This window comes from Telopea speciosissima, chromosome 10, assembly GCF_018873765.1.
Source record: "Telopea speciosissima isolate NSW1024214 ecotype Mountain lineage chromosome 10, Tspe_v1, whole genome shotgun sequence".
Classification (NCBI taxonomy): domain Eukaryota; kingdom Viridiplantae; phylum Streptophyta; class Magnoliopsida; order Proteales; family Proteaceae; genus Telopea; species Telopea speciosissima.
This window is the reverse complement of record NC_057925.1, coordinates 16102660-16119039: the sequence shown is the minus strand read 5'-3', so window position 1 is coordinate 16119039 and position 16380 is coordinate 16102660. Positions and strand designations below refer to the sequence as shown.

Below are 16380 nucleotides of genomic sequence, written 5' to 3'. Positions count from 1 at the left end.
AGCTCAAAGTGGTCGTGCGGCTCGTGCTATCCTCCAAGTGACCTACGGCGAGAAGCACATTGGGCTAAGCCCAGCAAAACATCCATTATGGCATTATGCACTTTTATCTTTATTACAATAACAACAACAACAACAACAACGCTTTATCCCTAGTAAATGGGGTTGGCTACATGGATTTTAGTAGTGACAGAATGTTAATAATATGAAAATAAGAGTAAAGAGCATACAATATTAACATAAACTCTAGGGCACTGACTCTTCTTAGTTATGTATCGTTTCTTAATTGCCTAACATTCCCACTTCAAATCTTGAGATTGGGGTGTATTACAACAACAGCAACACAACATCATAGTCCAATTAAGTGGGGTCGACCACATGGATCTTTGCTGTCCAATCAACTCTATTTGAAGTCGTACAAGGAACAAAGCCTAAGCTAAGCATGTCTTTCCTCACTTCACCTATGGTTATTTTAGGCATGCCTCTAGCTCTTTTGATTCTCTCAATCTAAATATGGTCACTCTTCTGATCTGGTGCATCTGAAGGTCGTCGTTGAACATAGTCATGCCACCTCAAACGGCTCTCTCTAAGTTTATCATGGATCAGAGCTACTCCCTACCCAACTCTAATATAGTTATTATTTACTTTATCTTTTCTAGTTTTCCCACACATCCATTTTAACATCTTCATCTCCACAACGCTAAGTTTTTTTATATAACACTTCTTCACAGTCCAGCATTCTGCACTGTACATCATAGCTGGTCTAAAGGCAGTCCTATGAAATTTTCTTTTAAGCTTTAAAAGGATACGACGATCACACAGAACTCCGAACACACCTCTTCACCTCATCCACCCTATTTTAATCTTCTAGGAAATGTTGTCTTCTATGTCAGCCTCCTTATTTACAATTGATCACAGATATCTAAAGTAATCACTTTGTAGGATCTCCCTCTCACCATTATTCACCACCTCATTATCCGTCCCAGTGTTGCTAAACTTATACACCATATATTCAGTCTTAGTTCTAAATAACTTCAGACCTTTTGCCTTTCTTAAGGGGAAAAAAATGTACCATTAAAAAAAATGAGTTTCCCTTCACTCATGGTAAGAGAAAATTCCTTCATTATAGGCATAGATTGGATGCCCAAGGGGAGGGGTAATTTCGGCCCCAAACAATAGGGGTTGGGATGGGAGTTTGTGATGGGACTCTAATCCCATCACATGGTCACAACACCAATGGTGAGGGAATTCTTCCTCCCCCTGATGAAGGAAAACGTTTTCTTAGAGCGAGAGAGAGAGAGAGAGTTTTTCTTCTTCATGGGAGAAAGAAACACTAACCAATATTCTACCACCATTATTGTTCTTCCTTTAGGATGAATGTTCAAATACCTATTCACTCATTATTATACTCATCATGTCACTATCATGTCTCACAGTAAACAAATACCTCCTTCATCTTAGGTTAAGAAAAAGTGGCCAAAAAATAAAAGAGAATTATTTCCTCATAATTATTTGAGAAAGAATCTTCTTAACAGGCACGCTCAGTTTTACCAAAATTCTAACCGTTGGATATCTAGGAGGAATTGTCTAGATGGGATATCAAATTTTCATCCTCAAATTCAATCATTTACCTCTTCTTATGCCTTACCCCTCATGTATGCAAGTTCAATGTAGTTCTGTGCATTCTCTTAGCAATCCCAAAATTTTCAATTGCTTAATTTGCAATTTAGGCAAACTCGAATTGGTCTAAACTTTGGAATGTGAGTAGGTGATATGTCACTAAAAGTCCTTTCCATGGATGTTTGAAGCGTGGCGTATTATGAAGTCGGTTTGGAAGAGGTGTGGTTCGGGACCAACTCATAGAAGATTTTGGAACCAAGGATCAATAGTTCGCCATTCCATAGCCCACAGCCATCAGGATGGCGCAAACAATGTCTATTCATCCTAGGGAAACGGAGAACAGACCTCTATCGTCCACATATTCATTACATCCTATCTCCACGTATTAAGTCACATTATACTTCGGCAACATTTATTGAAGGCATGCTTAAGGTAATCCAATATCTAGCGAAAGGGTTGATTATCTTCGATCTGACAAGCCATTTCGCATTTAAGGTATGCTTATGTAAGCCGGCAAATCTTAGGTCCTATAAGGGCTCGACGTCCCATCATGTCACATCATGACATATCATCATGACCATCTATAAGGTCAGATGAAGACACTTGGTAAGCAAATTTGAACTCAAACCCGCGTCTTAGAACCAATTCTAGACGTAATTCAACTACAGTCGAAGAACCCTGGTTTGGTTCTACGTTTCTTCTCAAACCTCTCTCTCCCTCTTAACTGGTTGCCCTAAGAACTGACTTAGGCATCGGAGGATTACATTGGGGTAGCCCCGGTTCAACTCTGGTGTTCTCTCCCTTTTGTACAGGTTGGTGCATCTGACTGCCTATGCCATTCATTCAGTTTTCGACAGCATCAGCAGGAGACCACGAGGTCTACTAGTCCACAAAATTCATCCACAATTGGCCTACCAAGAGGCAAAACTAACCATTAAGGAGATATTTTCCTTAATATTGATGTAGAAAAAACATATCCAAAAAAAAAAAAATGAAGTTATGAAGAAGGTTTTTTTGTTTTTTTTTTGTTAAGATGAAGAAGGTATTTTCACAAATATGTAAGATGTTTTATTCTATATATCTTCACCATAACTCCTTTGTACACATCAACATTTAGTCATAAACTGAGTTTCAATCAATCCAAAATTATCACATGTGAAAATAAAACTTCTCAAGTTACTTTAAAAACTCACTTCTATTCAAGAAAATAAGCAAGCATTGTTGGAAAATAGTTGAACTTGACCAGTAATTTTGACTTATGGTTTATCTAATGGATTTTCCATCTTTCCAATTAGGAAAAAAGATCTCTACTTGCTGGTGTTTCCTACGCCCTCTCATAGGGCATTGTGAGATGATGCCACTGCCCCTTGGGTGGATACCCAGGCGTGCTCACCCATTGGCCCAAACGCTTGTGTAGAGACTGCGACCAAGTAGCGATCTTTTGCCCATTCAATTAATAGTTAGAATCATCTAATCATCAGTGCTTCAAACTTTTATAACTGGTAAATTCCACAATCCACATATCGTTGTATGTAATCACATGTCTTATATTACACATAAGATGTATCTTCCCTTCATTTTACCGTGAATAGTGAAATTCTATACTTCACTCTATGCCACATGGCAATAAATTAATGGATACAAACGATAGAAGACACCATTACCCATTTACTTTGCCTAAAAATGAGTGGGGAACTAGTAACATAAAATATCCCAAATTCCCCGTTCCTCGGATATATCCCAAATTCTCCATTACTCTAATTATGTAGATTCTTTCATTGCCGGTAAATACTTTTTCTTTTTCTTGGTGAAAATTGTCATAAATACTTAGTTGCCTTGTAATAGGATACTAATGAGTTTTCATCACGGATAAATCTTCTCTATCTCTTTATATTTAAATTTGTATTGAAAATGGAATTGTTTATTCGACTAAGATCACAAAATATCATTTCATACAAGAATCTGCTACTAGTGATAAATCACACATTCCATCTCCAAATCGCAAAATATGCAAAAGAATTCATGAAGTAGGCCATCTTGAATTCACTAGGACATGTTTAGAAAACATTAATTAAGGTCATTTTCATGAAAATTATAACAAAAAGAAAAAATTTTGTATTCTTTTCGTTATAACCATTTCCATCACTCCTTTCAATAAGTATACCTAAAAATGTCCAGTAAGCCTCTTCTTCCACAGTTAGTTTTGACTGATTGACTATTAGATTAGTCTTACACTTAATGGGTACACTATTTTTTCAAATATCAAACTAAAATTCAATCATATAAATTCCAATGTTTATCTATTGGTCCTTGTATTTTTCAGCCTCTTATATCCATGCATCATCCACAGTTCCTAGTTTTTCAAAGTTTTACCTTGCCACTTACAAACTTTGTTTGGGCTGCAACTTGACATGTAAGCAAGGGAACTTAGAAATGGAGTCTATCAATCCACAAAATTTGAGCCACATATGATCTACCATGTGGCAGATAGTTGACCACTTGAATAAGTTTATCCAAATGGACCATTTAAGAAACCTTTGCCCAGAAAAAAAAAAATACATGTGTTACAGCTTAGCTTATTTCGACCTGAACCCTAACCTGAATCCAATTGTAGGTCCGGAACCCAAAGTTGTGGCCTCGTGTACGTTAGGGAATGTTGGTTGAGTGTTCGAATGGGTAAAATATGAAGAAAGAATCCCGGTGGTAACACGTCGTTTGCGGTCAAAATGACGTGTACCCCCCCTCCGTACAATTGCAAAATTCACAATCTAATGTATAAATCATGGTAAGCGACTCTAATCATGCCTTGGGGTATTTTGGGAATATGAATAATGCTGGGAATGTGTTTGTGAGCGAAAATACCAATGTCCGGGGTGTCCCGACACTTGGACAGTATACAATGACACACTGGTCGATGGCACTAGTCGACCTCCCTCACATACCAGTGCTATTGTCATTGTATGTCTCTGTCTCAGGAGTGCGAGGCCCAGTATCTCGAGTTGGGGATCTTGCCACCGCGTCCCAATTACCTTGTGGATATGTTCCCCCAACAATGTTGGTATGTGGGACCCACATACTTAACCCATGTACACTAATTCAGCTTTAAAAACAGTTTTGAACCAATTTAACCCAAACCAAACAGACCTTAATAACCACTACTATATAAACCTTCTAAAAACTAAAACCTACACTATTTCAATCGTTGGATGCAGAGAAGAAGAAGGGAAGGGACCCTAGGCTTTTAAATTCGGTAATTGATCTCTTCTTTCCCCATCTCTTCTTTTTTTTTAATTGGGTTCTTTCTCAACCCTTTGTTGAAACCAGATTCATGCTTCCAATTTATGTTTATATTATTCACCCCATCATTCATGCAAGCCTAACCTGGATAATTTCTATCTCTAATTTTTCTTCTCAAGCTTGGTTTCAGAATTTAAAACTGCGAATTGGTTACTTACCATGCTGATGTATAATCTTAGTTTAGAATTTATGGAATTGCATGTCTAATCCAATTTTTCAATCTAAAGTCTAACTAATTGTTGTCTCCTTAACCTAAGAAACATGCTGTGATTCTTGTTTTATGATAAGAAATTATCATTCTATTCCCTTGCACGTTGAGTTTAGTTGATTGGAAACCCAAATCCTTACCTTGCATATTAAGTCCGATCTCTGTGAACTCAATTCCCTTCTTGCATGTATGATCCATGAACTCTAACCTAAATCCTTTCTAATTACTTTCTCCTAAACCTATCAATTCATACTATAATTCTGTTTTATGGTAATAAATTTATCAATCCATCATCTTGCCTACTGAAATTGAGTAATTAGAACCCAATCCTTTTGTACATGTTGGAATCCAAACCTAAAGACTCCATCTAATTCTGTTTCCAAGTTAATACCTAATCAATCCATGTTTTATAGATCAGCTTGTACCCAATTGAAAACGAATTTCTATCATGCATGGTTATAGCTCATAAAATTAATCCCAAACCCATTGCATGCACCCCTTTCCCATCTCCAATTCTTCAATTACCCATTTTTCCAACCCAATTTAAGCCATAGGAACTCAATTCCATATGTAGAAATTATTCCTAATGTGAATTGGTGAAACCAACTCAAAAGCCCCTCCAAAACCCAAATTCTTTTATGAAATTCGTATTCAGTCCATTGGTCTGTGTCAGTGGTTGACCTCTCACACAGACCAGTGCTGTTGTCAAATGTGTTCTTGACTCCAAACTTATTCTAACTTAATCCTAATCTATCCTAGGACTCCAATAACATTAGAACACCTCCTAACACATGTGTTTGGTTCATTAATGATAGGACATAGCTCTTTGGCCATCGAATCAATCTGCAACTAACTCAAGAATCAGTCCGATTTCATAAACACAAGCAATACAAAGTAAATGGGGATAGACTTGATTTATTTTAGGAATGTTTATTTCATTTAGAATGTTTGTTAGGAAATCATGCATATGAATGAATATTGTCTTTATTCGAAAATGATCTTTTGACTGATGGTTATGGTCTATGGATATGGAAATGTGGAGTGATGATGATGTGATGGTTTGAAATGTGAATCTTTGTGTTAGAATAGATGTCGTAGTCGGCTTGAAAATAAGTGGTATGATGAGCCGTAGTATGGGATACGGGAACACTGTACACCTCATACTATGCCAATTAGTCTGCATATGGCTTGGAATGTCATTCTCTGGTGTTACAATCCTTACCAGCAGGGGTTCAGGTGTTGGGTGATCATAGCCCCCTGTCATTGAGGGGTGTGGCGTACGCCAAGATGGGGTTCAGGCTATGATTATCGGAGTCTACCCACAGGGAGGATAAAAAAATAAATAAATAAAATACTACTATCGGTGTGGGCTCCATACAACAATTAATGTTACGTTTTGGGGAAGTGTGAAGGAACCAAAAATGTTTCCCGAGTTGTTGGCGTAGCACAGATTTAGAGACTTAGGCATTTTTTGTTAGGTGAAATTAAGATTAAAATTGAATCCATGCATATAAGATTTTTGCTTTATGTGTGAATGTGCTTATGTGTGGTCTATCCTTTACTTGCTGGGCTCGGTGGAGCTCACCCCTGTGGAATATTTTTTTAGATGATCTTGCAGGTAGATGTAATGGTAGCGGGGAGGATTACTTCGAGGCGGAGGCTGATGACTATTGTGAACATGCTGGTGTGGACCCAGAAGAGTGTGGCCCCTATCACACGAGTGATTAAGGTATCCTTGGAGAATAGGGACTGATGACGTGGTGTTATCTTTTGATTTCTTTTGTTTATTACTATCCTTTTTTGTGGAAGAATTTCCACAGTATGTATTTTAGGATGGTTATGTGTGGGCCCGATGGTTGTGAACTTAGGGATATCGGGTTGTTGGGACTTTCAATGTAAATAATATATATAAACCTGTAGACATTTACTTTTTGTGCACTCTGATCAATGAAACACTTGTTATCCCAATATTGTGTTATGCATGTGACGTGTAAATACTACATTTGGATCCTGGAGGTCGACGAATACTTCGGGTAATCGAGTCACTAGCCGAATCCTCCCAAGAAGTGACATGCGGGTGTGACAACATGCATACCCACTCTATGAAATAATTCTGTTCAAGGCACTACATGCTATGAAGTACCACCTCCCTCCCCCCCCCCCCCCCCTAAAAAGAAGAAGGAAAAAAAAAAGACACATATAATGTGTTTGCATGTAATTAGAGAGGGATTAAGTCTAATATACTAGAAAACAGAAAGGGACACATCATATTTTTTTGGGATTGTTTTTATAAATGTTCATATTTTTAAGTGCAAAAGAATAAATTGCCCTTTTGGGGGCAAAATAGTAAATTGTTTGCATGATTTTCAATACAATTATTCCTTAAACCAAAGATAAAATCAATGCATTAGGAAGTATTATCATATCCAAAGAAACTAGACCAAATTTGGTTTTTTTTTTTTATCCATAATCTTAAAATGATCAAAATGACCTTTGAGGGAGAAAAAGTCATTACCAAGAGGATTTGGACCTCAGACTTTCAAAAAACATCAAAAACAATATATGCCATCACTTATAAAAATTTCAGATTTTTTAAAATTCTCTAAGTGTCACACCCCGGCCCGATTTATAAGGGCCAAGTGTGACTGGATCTCTCAGGATCGCAAGTGCAGTACTCTATTCGCAAGTCTTATTCACAAATAACAGAATTAAATGTAGCGGAAGCAATTAAATAAGGCAGTAAACAGTAATAAGGAAGATCTAGTGATAACAACTATATATATATATGAACATTTAATTACAACTGAGTTACAAAGGTTGTTCACAAAAGATGTAACTTAAAACTCAAAAAGACTATGTGCAATAACTACTACAAAAGTGTTATAACAAAAAGAGGAAGAGATAGTCTGATCAATCAAGAAGATCAGGAGAATGCGCAGCGGTCACATGAACACGAAGCTTCATGCTCCACCAGTAGAGGAGTATCAACTCAATGAGCAGTAGGAAGATCCTCAGCAGAAGGAGTCCCCACAGAAGTACCAGAAACACCGAGAGTAGCCTCATCTGAAAAAAATAAGGTATACCACAGGGGTGAGCTCTCAACTGAGCCCAGTAAGGAAATGCATACAAAACCTAGCACAACAATTCATGATGCATGTTCTAGTCTAGCATGCTCCTAACATGGATACTAAGTCTCATGAGTAATAGTACTACTTTGATAGATGCTAACCTTGGTCCCGGAAACACGTAACTAGACGTCGGTCACCTGAGCGAAACCATTCTACCACGGTGAGGACCCACCAGTAGAGGCATGTCACCAGGCAGCCACACCAGGAGACCCCCAAAGACCAACCCTACTATTTATTCCCACAGCGGAGTATTCACGCTAACATGGGACAGTGAATGGTACCCTGGCATACCCTTCGGTTGTACCACGGGTTGTCCAACACCTCTTCCCCTATTGGTAAGGGACATAGTACTGGATGATGATATACAACCAAGCCCAGTGAAATCTATTCATGATGGTAATGTATGGATAGATGAAATATAAAAGTACAGTACTTCACCATCAACAAATTCACAATAACAATAAATATCAATGCAATGCAAGATGCCAATGCAACCTACTTCGCATGGAGTCTAATACAAAGAAAATAAAGCTAATAAACTACATGATCAGTATAGTATTGATGATGCATGATATGTCACACTTAACAAGTAGCAATTAAGATAACAAATACGTAGAAATTAACTCAAATTCCCTTACCTGAAGTGTTAAGCAAGCCTAGGCAACAAGATCCTAGTAGGTCAGACAACAACAGGAGAAAAACAGCAGAGATAGTCCTATAACAGTAGACAAACAGCAAGCATTAAGGTCCGGACTGGGTTCAGATCAGTACCCAACTACAAAGGGGTATTTTGGGCATAAAAAGAGTGAACCAGATTCTGACCCAGGCTGAACCGGTCGATCGGTTCAGGGCCTGATTCTGCATCCGATTCAAACTCCAAAATTGGGGGTTTTGTTCTCCTTGCATGGATATTCACATGCATGAGTTGAATTTCATAATTTGACCTAATTTTAAGGTGGATCAGCTTATTTGGTTGTTAATTTCAAGGTTTAACTTCAAAGTCTAATCCAAATTAGGGATTAGAACAATTAACCCCAAATTAATCAAATTAGGGTTCTAAACTAACCAATTCAACTAGGAATTGGGGGTCTCTATGGGTTGCAGCCATGGCTGAACCATAGCTGGGCTCAAAATAGTAATTAATTAGGTCCAATTTGATCATCCAAGCTTAGTTTGCAAGCAATAATGGTAGCCAGCAGCTTAGGCTGCAATTAGAGTGAATTTAGAAAAGAGATTAGGGAAGTGATAGATGGGAGCAGCAAGGTTTGAAGCTTACCTATATGTGCAGCAGCAGAGATAGAAGATGCAGCCTTGAATTTCTGCTCCAAGATTTCAAGGGAGGTTTCCAAGCTTCCAAATCAAAGCCAGGATCGAATTTCCCAAGGTAAGTTCTCTTCTCCCTTCTTTCCTTCTTTTTTCTCTATTTTTTCTCCAAATTTCTAAGTCTGAATTCGGTTCTCTTAGTTTAGGAATGAGTGAATAGTGAAATGAGAATTGTAATTATAGTGGTTTAATCATTAAGGGTTGTTTGGTCCATTAAAGTAAAAGTCAGTTTTTAAAACTAATTCTTAAAATTGATTTTAACTAGAATTTCGTACTTATTATTCTATTCCAACCATAGAATGATGTCATATGACATCAGGGGTAATCCGAATACGGATAAATGTTAGGAACAAGATTCCCCACTGGGGACATGGGTCCCACAGAGGCAATTTGACTAAAATACCCCTCTAATTCTATTTGATCATACAAAACACTATAAAATACATTTAAATTATACTTACATCGAGTTTAAGTAAGGGAGAGGTTTTGCATAGCCTCCAGGCAACAGATCTGACACAGGTAACTCCAGTGCGGGGTTCCACAGGGGTCCTCTAACTCCAAAAGGGCAGGTTGAGAAGAATCCCTGGATCCTCCATAGGAGTGTCGAGAGATTTGTCTGTATCCTCGATCGATGCAGCCTATAGCATCGATGCCACCATAGACTCAGAGCTGGAACCTGAAATCACACAAGTTCCAAAAAGTTTAAATTTATTGCGGATTTCACACTCCACCCCCCTTATTAGAATTTCATCCTCGAAATTGACGTACCTGGGAGATCGAAGAGGTAAGGGTATCTCTCTCTCATCAAGTCTTCTCTTTCCCAAGATGCCTCAGCTGCAGAGTGATTACTCCACCTGACTTTCACAAAAAAGATAGTTCGATTTCTCAGATTGTACTTTTTCACATCAATAATCTCTTCTGGCACCTCTTCATAGATCAGATCGGCAATGAGCTCGGCTGGTTGCTGTAGCAGCAGATGTGATGAGTCAAGGATGTATTGTCTCAACATAGAGACATGGAATACATCGTGTACATCGGCAAGTGATGGGGGCAGTGCAAGCTGATAGGTCACTGCACCAACTCTAGCTAGGATCTCGAACGGGCCGATGTATCTGGGATTCAACTTTCCTCTCTTCCCAAATCTGACAACACCCTTGATTAGTGACACCTTCAAGAATGCTTTTTCTCCAACCTTGAACTGTATGTGCTACCTTCTTCTATCTGCATAGCTCTTCTGCTTGGACTGTGCAGCCTTGATCTTCTCTCTTATTAGGTCCACCTTCTCACAGGTCTTCTGGATCAGTTCAGGGCCCAAAATACGTCGCTCTCCAACTTCATCCCAGTACAGCAGAGTACGACATGTCTTGCCATACAGAGCCTTGAATGGAGTCATCTCAATAGATTCATGGTAGCTATTGACAAACTCAATTAGGGACAAATGCTAATCCCAGCTTCCAGTCATCTCAAGTACACATGCCCCGAGCATGTCTTTCAAAGTCTGGATTGTCCTCTCTGACTGTCCATCTATCTTAGGATGGTGTGTCGAACTATGGCTCAACTCAGTACCCATAGCCCTTTGTAGACTCTTCCAGAATCTTGAAGTAAACCTGGGATCTCTGTCAGACACAATATTCAATGGCACTCCATGTAGTCTGATAATATTGTCCACATAAAGTTTAGCCAATTGATCCATGGAGTAGGTAATCTTCATGGGAATGAAATGGGCTGTCTTGGTCAATCTGTCAACAACTACCCAAATTGTATCCATTCCCTTCCTGGTATGAGGAAGGCCAGTAACAAAGTCCATCGTGATATTCTCCCATTTTCACTCTGGTATGGCTAGGGGTTGCAGAAGTCCCTGTGGTCTATGTCTAACAGCCTTGACTTGTTGGCAAGTAGAACACTTAGAAACAAATGTTGCTACATCATATTTCATCCCACGCCACCAGAAATACTACTTCAGATCTCGGTACATTTTTGTACCACCTGGATGTATAGAAAATTGAGAATGATGGGCCTCTTGTAAAACCAAATCCTTCAAGTGACTATCATTAGGTACACATAGTCTGTCCTTGAACAAAAGAACTCTATCAGGTGTCACCGTGAAATCTGTATCCTTCTGTGTCCCAGTACGAATACCATTCACAATGTTCTGGAATTCTTTATCAGAAGACTGGGCTGATATGATTTGGGCTCTCAGTGATGGTTGCACTGTCAGGAATGAAACTAACTTATTAGTTTCCCCAAATATAAACTCCACTTCCAATGCATGTAAATCCTTCAGAATTGTATCATTAACCACTATTATACCTTCTGCCCAATCAGAGGACTTTCTGCTGAGTGCATCAGCCACAACATTGGCTTTTCCAGGATGATATTGAATGTCAAACTCATAATCATTGATGAGTTCCAACCATCTTCTTTGTCTCATGTTCAACTCTTTCTGAGTGAAGAAGTATTTCAAACTCTTATGGTCTATGAAGATTTCAATCTTTTCACCATACAGGTAGTGCCTCCACATCTTCAATGCAGACACAACAGCTGCCAGTTCTAGGTCATGTGTGGGATAGTTCTTCTCATGGTCCTTTAGTTGTCTAGAACCATAGGCAATGACTGTCTCATTCTGCATCAACACACAGCCTAGCCCTTGTCTTGGAGGCATCAGTGTATACAACCATCCCCTCAGTTCCTTCAGGAAGAACAAGGACTGGGGTTGTTACCAATCTCTTCTTCAATTCTTGAAAGCTGTTCTCATAGTCTTCATTCCATTCAAATTTTGCACCTTTTCTGGTAAGCTGTATCATGGGCATAGCTATCTTGGAGAAGTTCTCTATGAACCTCCTTTAGTATCCAGCTAATCCCAGAAAACTTCTTATCTCTGTCACAGTCTTGGGACTCTCCCAATTTACTACAACTTCAACCTTCCCAGGGTCTACTTCAATCCCTCTGGCTGAAATTACATGGCTTAGGAAACCAACTTGAGCCAACCAAAATTCATACTTGCTGAATTTTGCATAAAGTTGCTTCTCTCTCAACCTTTGCAGAATAAATCTCAAGTGTTGAGCATGCTCTTCTTTATTCTTGGAGTAGATTAAGATATCATCAATGAAGACTCACAAATTTGTCCAGGACATCATGAAAGACTCTGTTCATCAAGGCCATAAAGGCTACAGGAGCATTAGTAAGGCCAAAAGACATAACCAGGAACTCATAGTGTCCATACCGAGTCCTGAAAGCTGTCTTACTAACATCGGCTTCCTTGATTCAAAGCTGATGGTACCCCGATCTGAGATCAATCTTCAAAAAGACTTGGGTACCCTGAAGCTAATCAAAGAGATCATCAATCCTTGGCAAATGATACTTATTCTTGATCGTCAACTTATTCAGCTCTTTGTAGTCGATACACATCCTCATGGAACCATCTTTCTTCTTCATAAATAAGACTGGAGCACCCCAAGGAGAGATACTCGGTCTAATGAATCCTTTCTTTAATAAGTCTTGAAGCTGAGTCTGCAATTCCTTTAATTCTGTCGGTGCCATTCTGTAAGGTGCTTTAGATACCGGCGCCGCTCCAGGTATTAGATCAATCACAAACTCATTCTCCCTTGGTGGAGGTGGATTTGTCAAGTCATCAGGGAAAACATCAGGGAACTCCCCTACAACAGGAATCTCTGATATAGGCCTAACCTGTGTCCTAGTATCCATAACAGACACAAGGTATCCCTGGCATCCCTTGTTCAACATCTTCTTCATCTTTAAGGCTGAAATCACCATCTTTCTGGGTTTCTTCTTCTTATCACCCACAAAGATGAATCCCTTCTCGCCTCTAGGCTGGAATACTATCTTTCTATCTGCACATAGTACACTTGCCTTGTGCGCTGCTAACCAATCCATCCCCAATATGATGTCAAAGTCTATCATATCGAGTTGGATCAGATGGGCATTCATGTCTCTGCCAGCAATCCTCATGGCACATGGTTCATACAACGTGTTTAAGTCTATCCTTGACCCAGTGGGCATACTGACTACTAGACCCTCTGCCAAACACTTTGGTGTTACACCAATTCTCTTGGCAAAAGACGGAGACACAAAAGAATGCGTTGCTCCAGTATAAAACAAGGTGTATGCAGGAGTAGAGCAAATAAGAATGGTACCTATATGTCATGATTTAATGATTATATATGCTTGACATCATTAATCAAAACACAATGAAGTATAAGTTTAGATTGATACCAGTCACCACATTCTGGTTAGCTTCAGCCTCACTAGCAGTCATAGAGTAGACCCGGCCTTGAGGCTTACTAGTTGGCTGGCGAGCAGGGTATACAGGTTTCTTATGGTAACATGTCCTAGAAGTATGCCCCATCTGTCCACAAGTGAAGCATTTAAACTCTGCAGCACTTGCTGGAGCTGCTGCATCTGTTGCCTTGGCGGTAGGATTTGCATACACTGGTCCAGACACTGTCGACTCAGACTAACTCTTCTGTGGCAAGGCTGGAGTTGCACTAGATCCAGAAGATTTGTTGAACTTGTTGAATCCTCTATCAAAGAATGGGGTTGTTCGCTTACCGGATGACTGACTAACATGATAAGCATCCCTCTGCTTATCCTCAATCTTCTTTGCAGTTTGCACAATCTCTGAGTATCCTTGAGTCGGTCTAGTGGCCATTATAGAGGCAATCTGTGGCCTCAACCCATCTTCAAACTTCTGTGTCTTTGATTCATCATCACTCAGGTGAGGAGGAGCAAAGAAGAACAACTCTTCAAATTTTTGTTGATACTCTAACACAAACTTAGGTCCCTGTGTTAGCTCAGCCAATTCTATCTCCTTCTTCTTTCTTACACTGGTGGAAAAGTAATTTGCAAAGAAGGCCTGCTTGAATATTTCCCAAGTTATAACTGGGTGTGTTGCCTCCAAGATAGGCCTAGTAGTTTCCCACCAAGCTTTTGCCTAGTACTGGAGCTTGTATCCAGCACATATAAGTTTCTGCTCTTCATTACCGCCCAGAAACTTAAAGGCTTTCTCCATTTCTTTTACCCATTTAACGGGTAGCAAGATGTCTCTGCTAATCCCAGCAAAAGTGAGGGGCTGCATCTTAAGAAATCTCTCCTTCATACGACCCTCAGTGTCATGTTGTTGTACACAAGGGGGAGGGACAGTAGGGGCTGCCTGCGGAGTTTGTATATTCCTGATTACTGCTTGGAACTGATCACCCATGTCAGTGATCATCTGATGCATTTATTGTTGCTACCTTTCCATGATAGTGTTAACAAGACCAACAACGTCGTGCATAGGCATGTCAGGGGGATTTCCCTATGCACCCTCAGTTGGAGGATCATTATGGGCAGGGTTAGAGGATGAGGCTGCTTGTGCACGCCCTCCCGCGTTACACCTCTGATATGTGTTAGGAGGTCATGGGTCCATAATGATCAGCTGAGAAAAAGAAAATAAACATCAAACTATCAGCATATGCATCAGTTTGGTATAATAGAGTGCACAGTAATGATAAAGTAGTAAGAACAGTAAAGCATGATTCATCATACTTAACAGAATTCAAGGAAGGCCTTGTAATTTATTCGCCCATCTGTGAAGGATGGATTCGATGCGGGTGGTATGGGCTTGAAGGTATTCTACCCTTCGATCGATGATATAGAAGTCCCTGATCATCAAGGACTTACTGTCATTCCAGAGAATCGACTGGAGATACAAGCGGTCATTGGTAAGTAGCTCGAGTACTCGATTCAACAAGTCGATTTTTTCGGGGTTGTAAGTATACTCCTCGATTGATCTTAACACATAATTCATTTGAGTAGCAGTTGTGTGTGAAGCCAACAACCCGAATTCCTAAAAGAAAAACACATAATTATATAATATAGTATAGCATAATAAAATAAATTAATATATACAAGTACAACGTTTAAATAATATTTATTACTTATACATGTAGTAGCATTAAGTATAATATAGATAAAAAATCAATAAATATACTATTTACTTATTTTTTCTACGCTTAATATACATATACGTACATTTATATACACGTATATAAATTACGTCTAACATGCAAACATTTTTAATATATTTTATTTTATTTTTATCATATTTATCTTATTTTTATTTAATTTTATTTTAATTTATCTCATTTTTTTATTTTATTTTATGTGAAATTTATTATTATTATTATTATTATTATTATTTTATTTATTTATTTATATTTTATTCATTTATTTACTGTTATTTTATATAAATATAATTTCTGTTTTATTATATATATACTATACTTATTTAGGTATTTATGAAATAATGTTTAAAATTATATTAAGAGACAAAAGCCCAACTGGATTCACACCATAGAGTGAATCGGATTCACTGTCAAGTTGAACCGGTCGACCGGTTCACTCGGCAGTGACCCATTTCTATTAAAATCGTGAAATCCCTGCACTTTTCTATTTTCCTTCCCATTCGGTTCCTGTTTCTCCTATTCCTTTCTCTAAGTGTCTAAGCTAAAGTATAGAGAACGTTTCAAGGGCTTTTAAAGGCAAAGAAGAAGATTCCTACATAAGATTTCATCCTTCTTATTACATGTAAGTGATGTAAGCATTCTAATTCGTATTTCTACTTCTCCTTTTTACTTGTTCTTTGGATTTTTGGCTATGTTTCTCTATACTTCTCCCATGTTCTTGAATGAAATACTTCTTTTACCCTTTTCTGTACATTTTTCTTCTCTTTTTGGTTATGTTAGGACAATGTATCCTTCCTTTACTTGTCTCACTTTTTTTTTTTCTCTTCTCTTTACTACATATCTC

The 16380-nt window shown here is 38.6% G+C and overlaps 1 protein-coding gene across 1 annotated transcript; it reads right to left on the bottom strand.

The window, feature by feature from the left end:
• Positions 1 to 10211: 10211 nt before the first annotated feature.
• LOC122643327 lies at positions 10212 to 10966 on the bottom strand. Its single transcript, XM_043836960.1, has 3 exons — positions 10785 to 10966; positions 10342 to 10715; positions 10212 to 10249 (listed from the first exon to the last, which is right to left on the bottom strand). Exons 1-3 carry the CDS (start codon positions 10964 to 10966, stop codon positions 10212 to 10214), a joined length of 594 nt encoding a protein of 197 aa, XP_043692895.1.
• Between the last annotated feature and the right edge of the window lie 5414 nt (positions 10967 to 16380).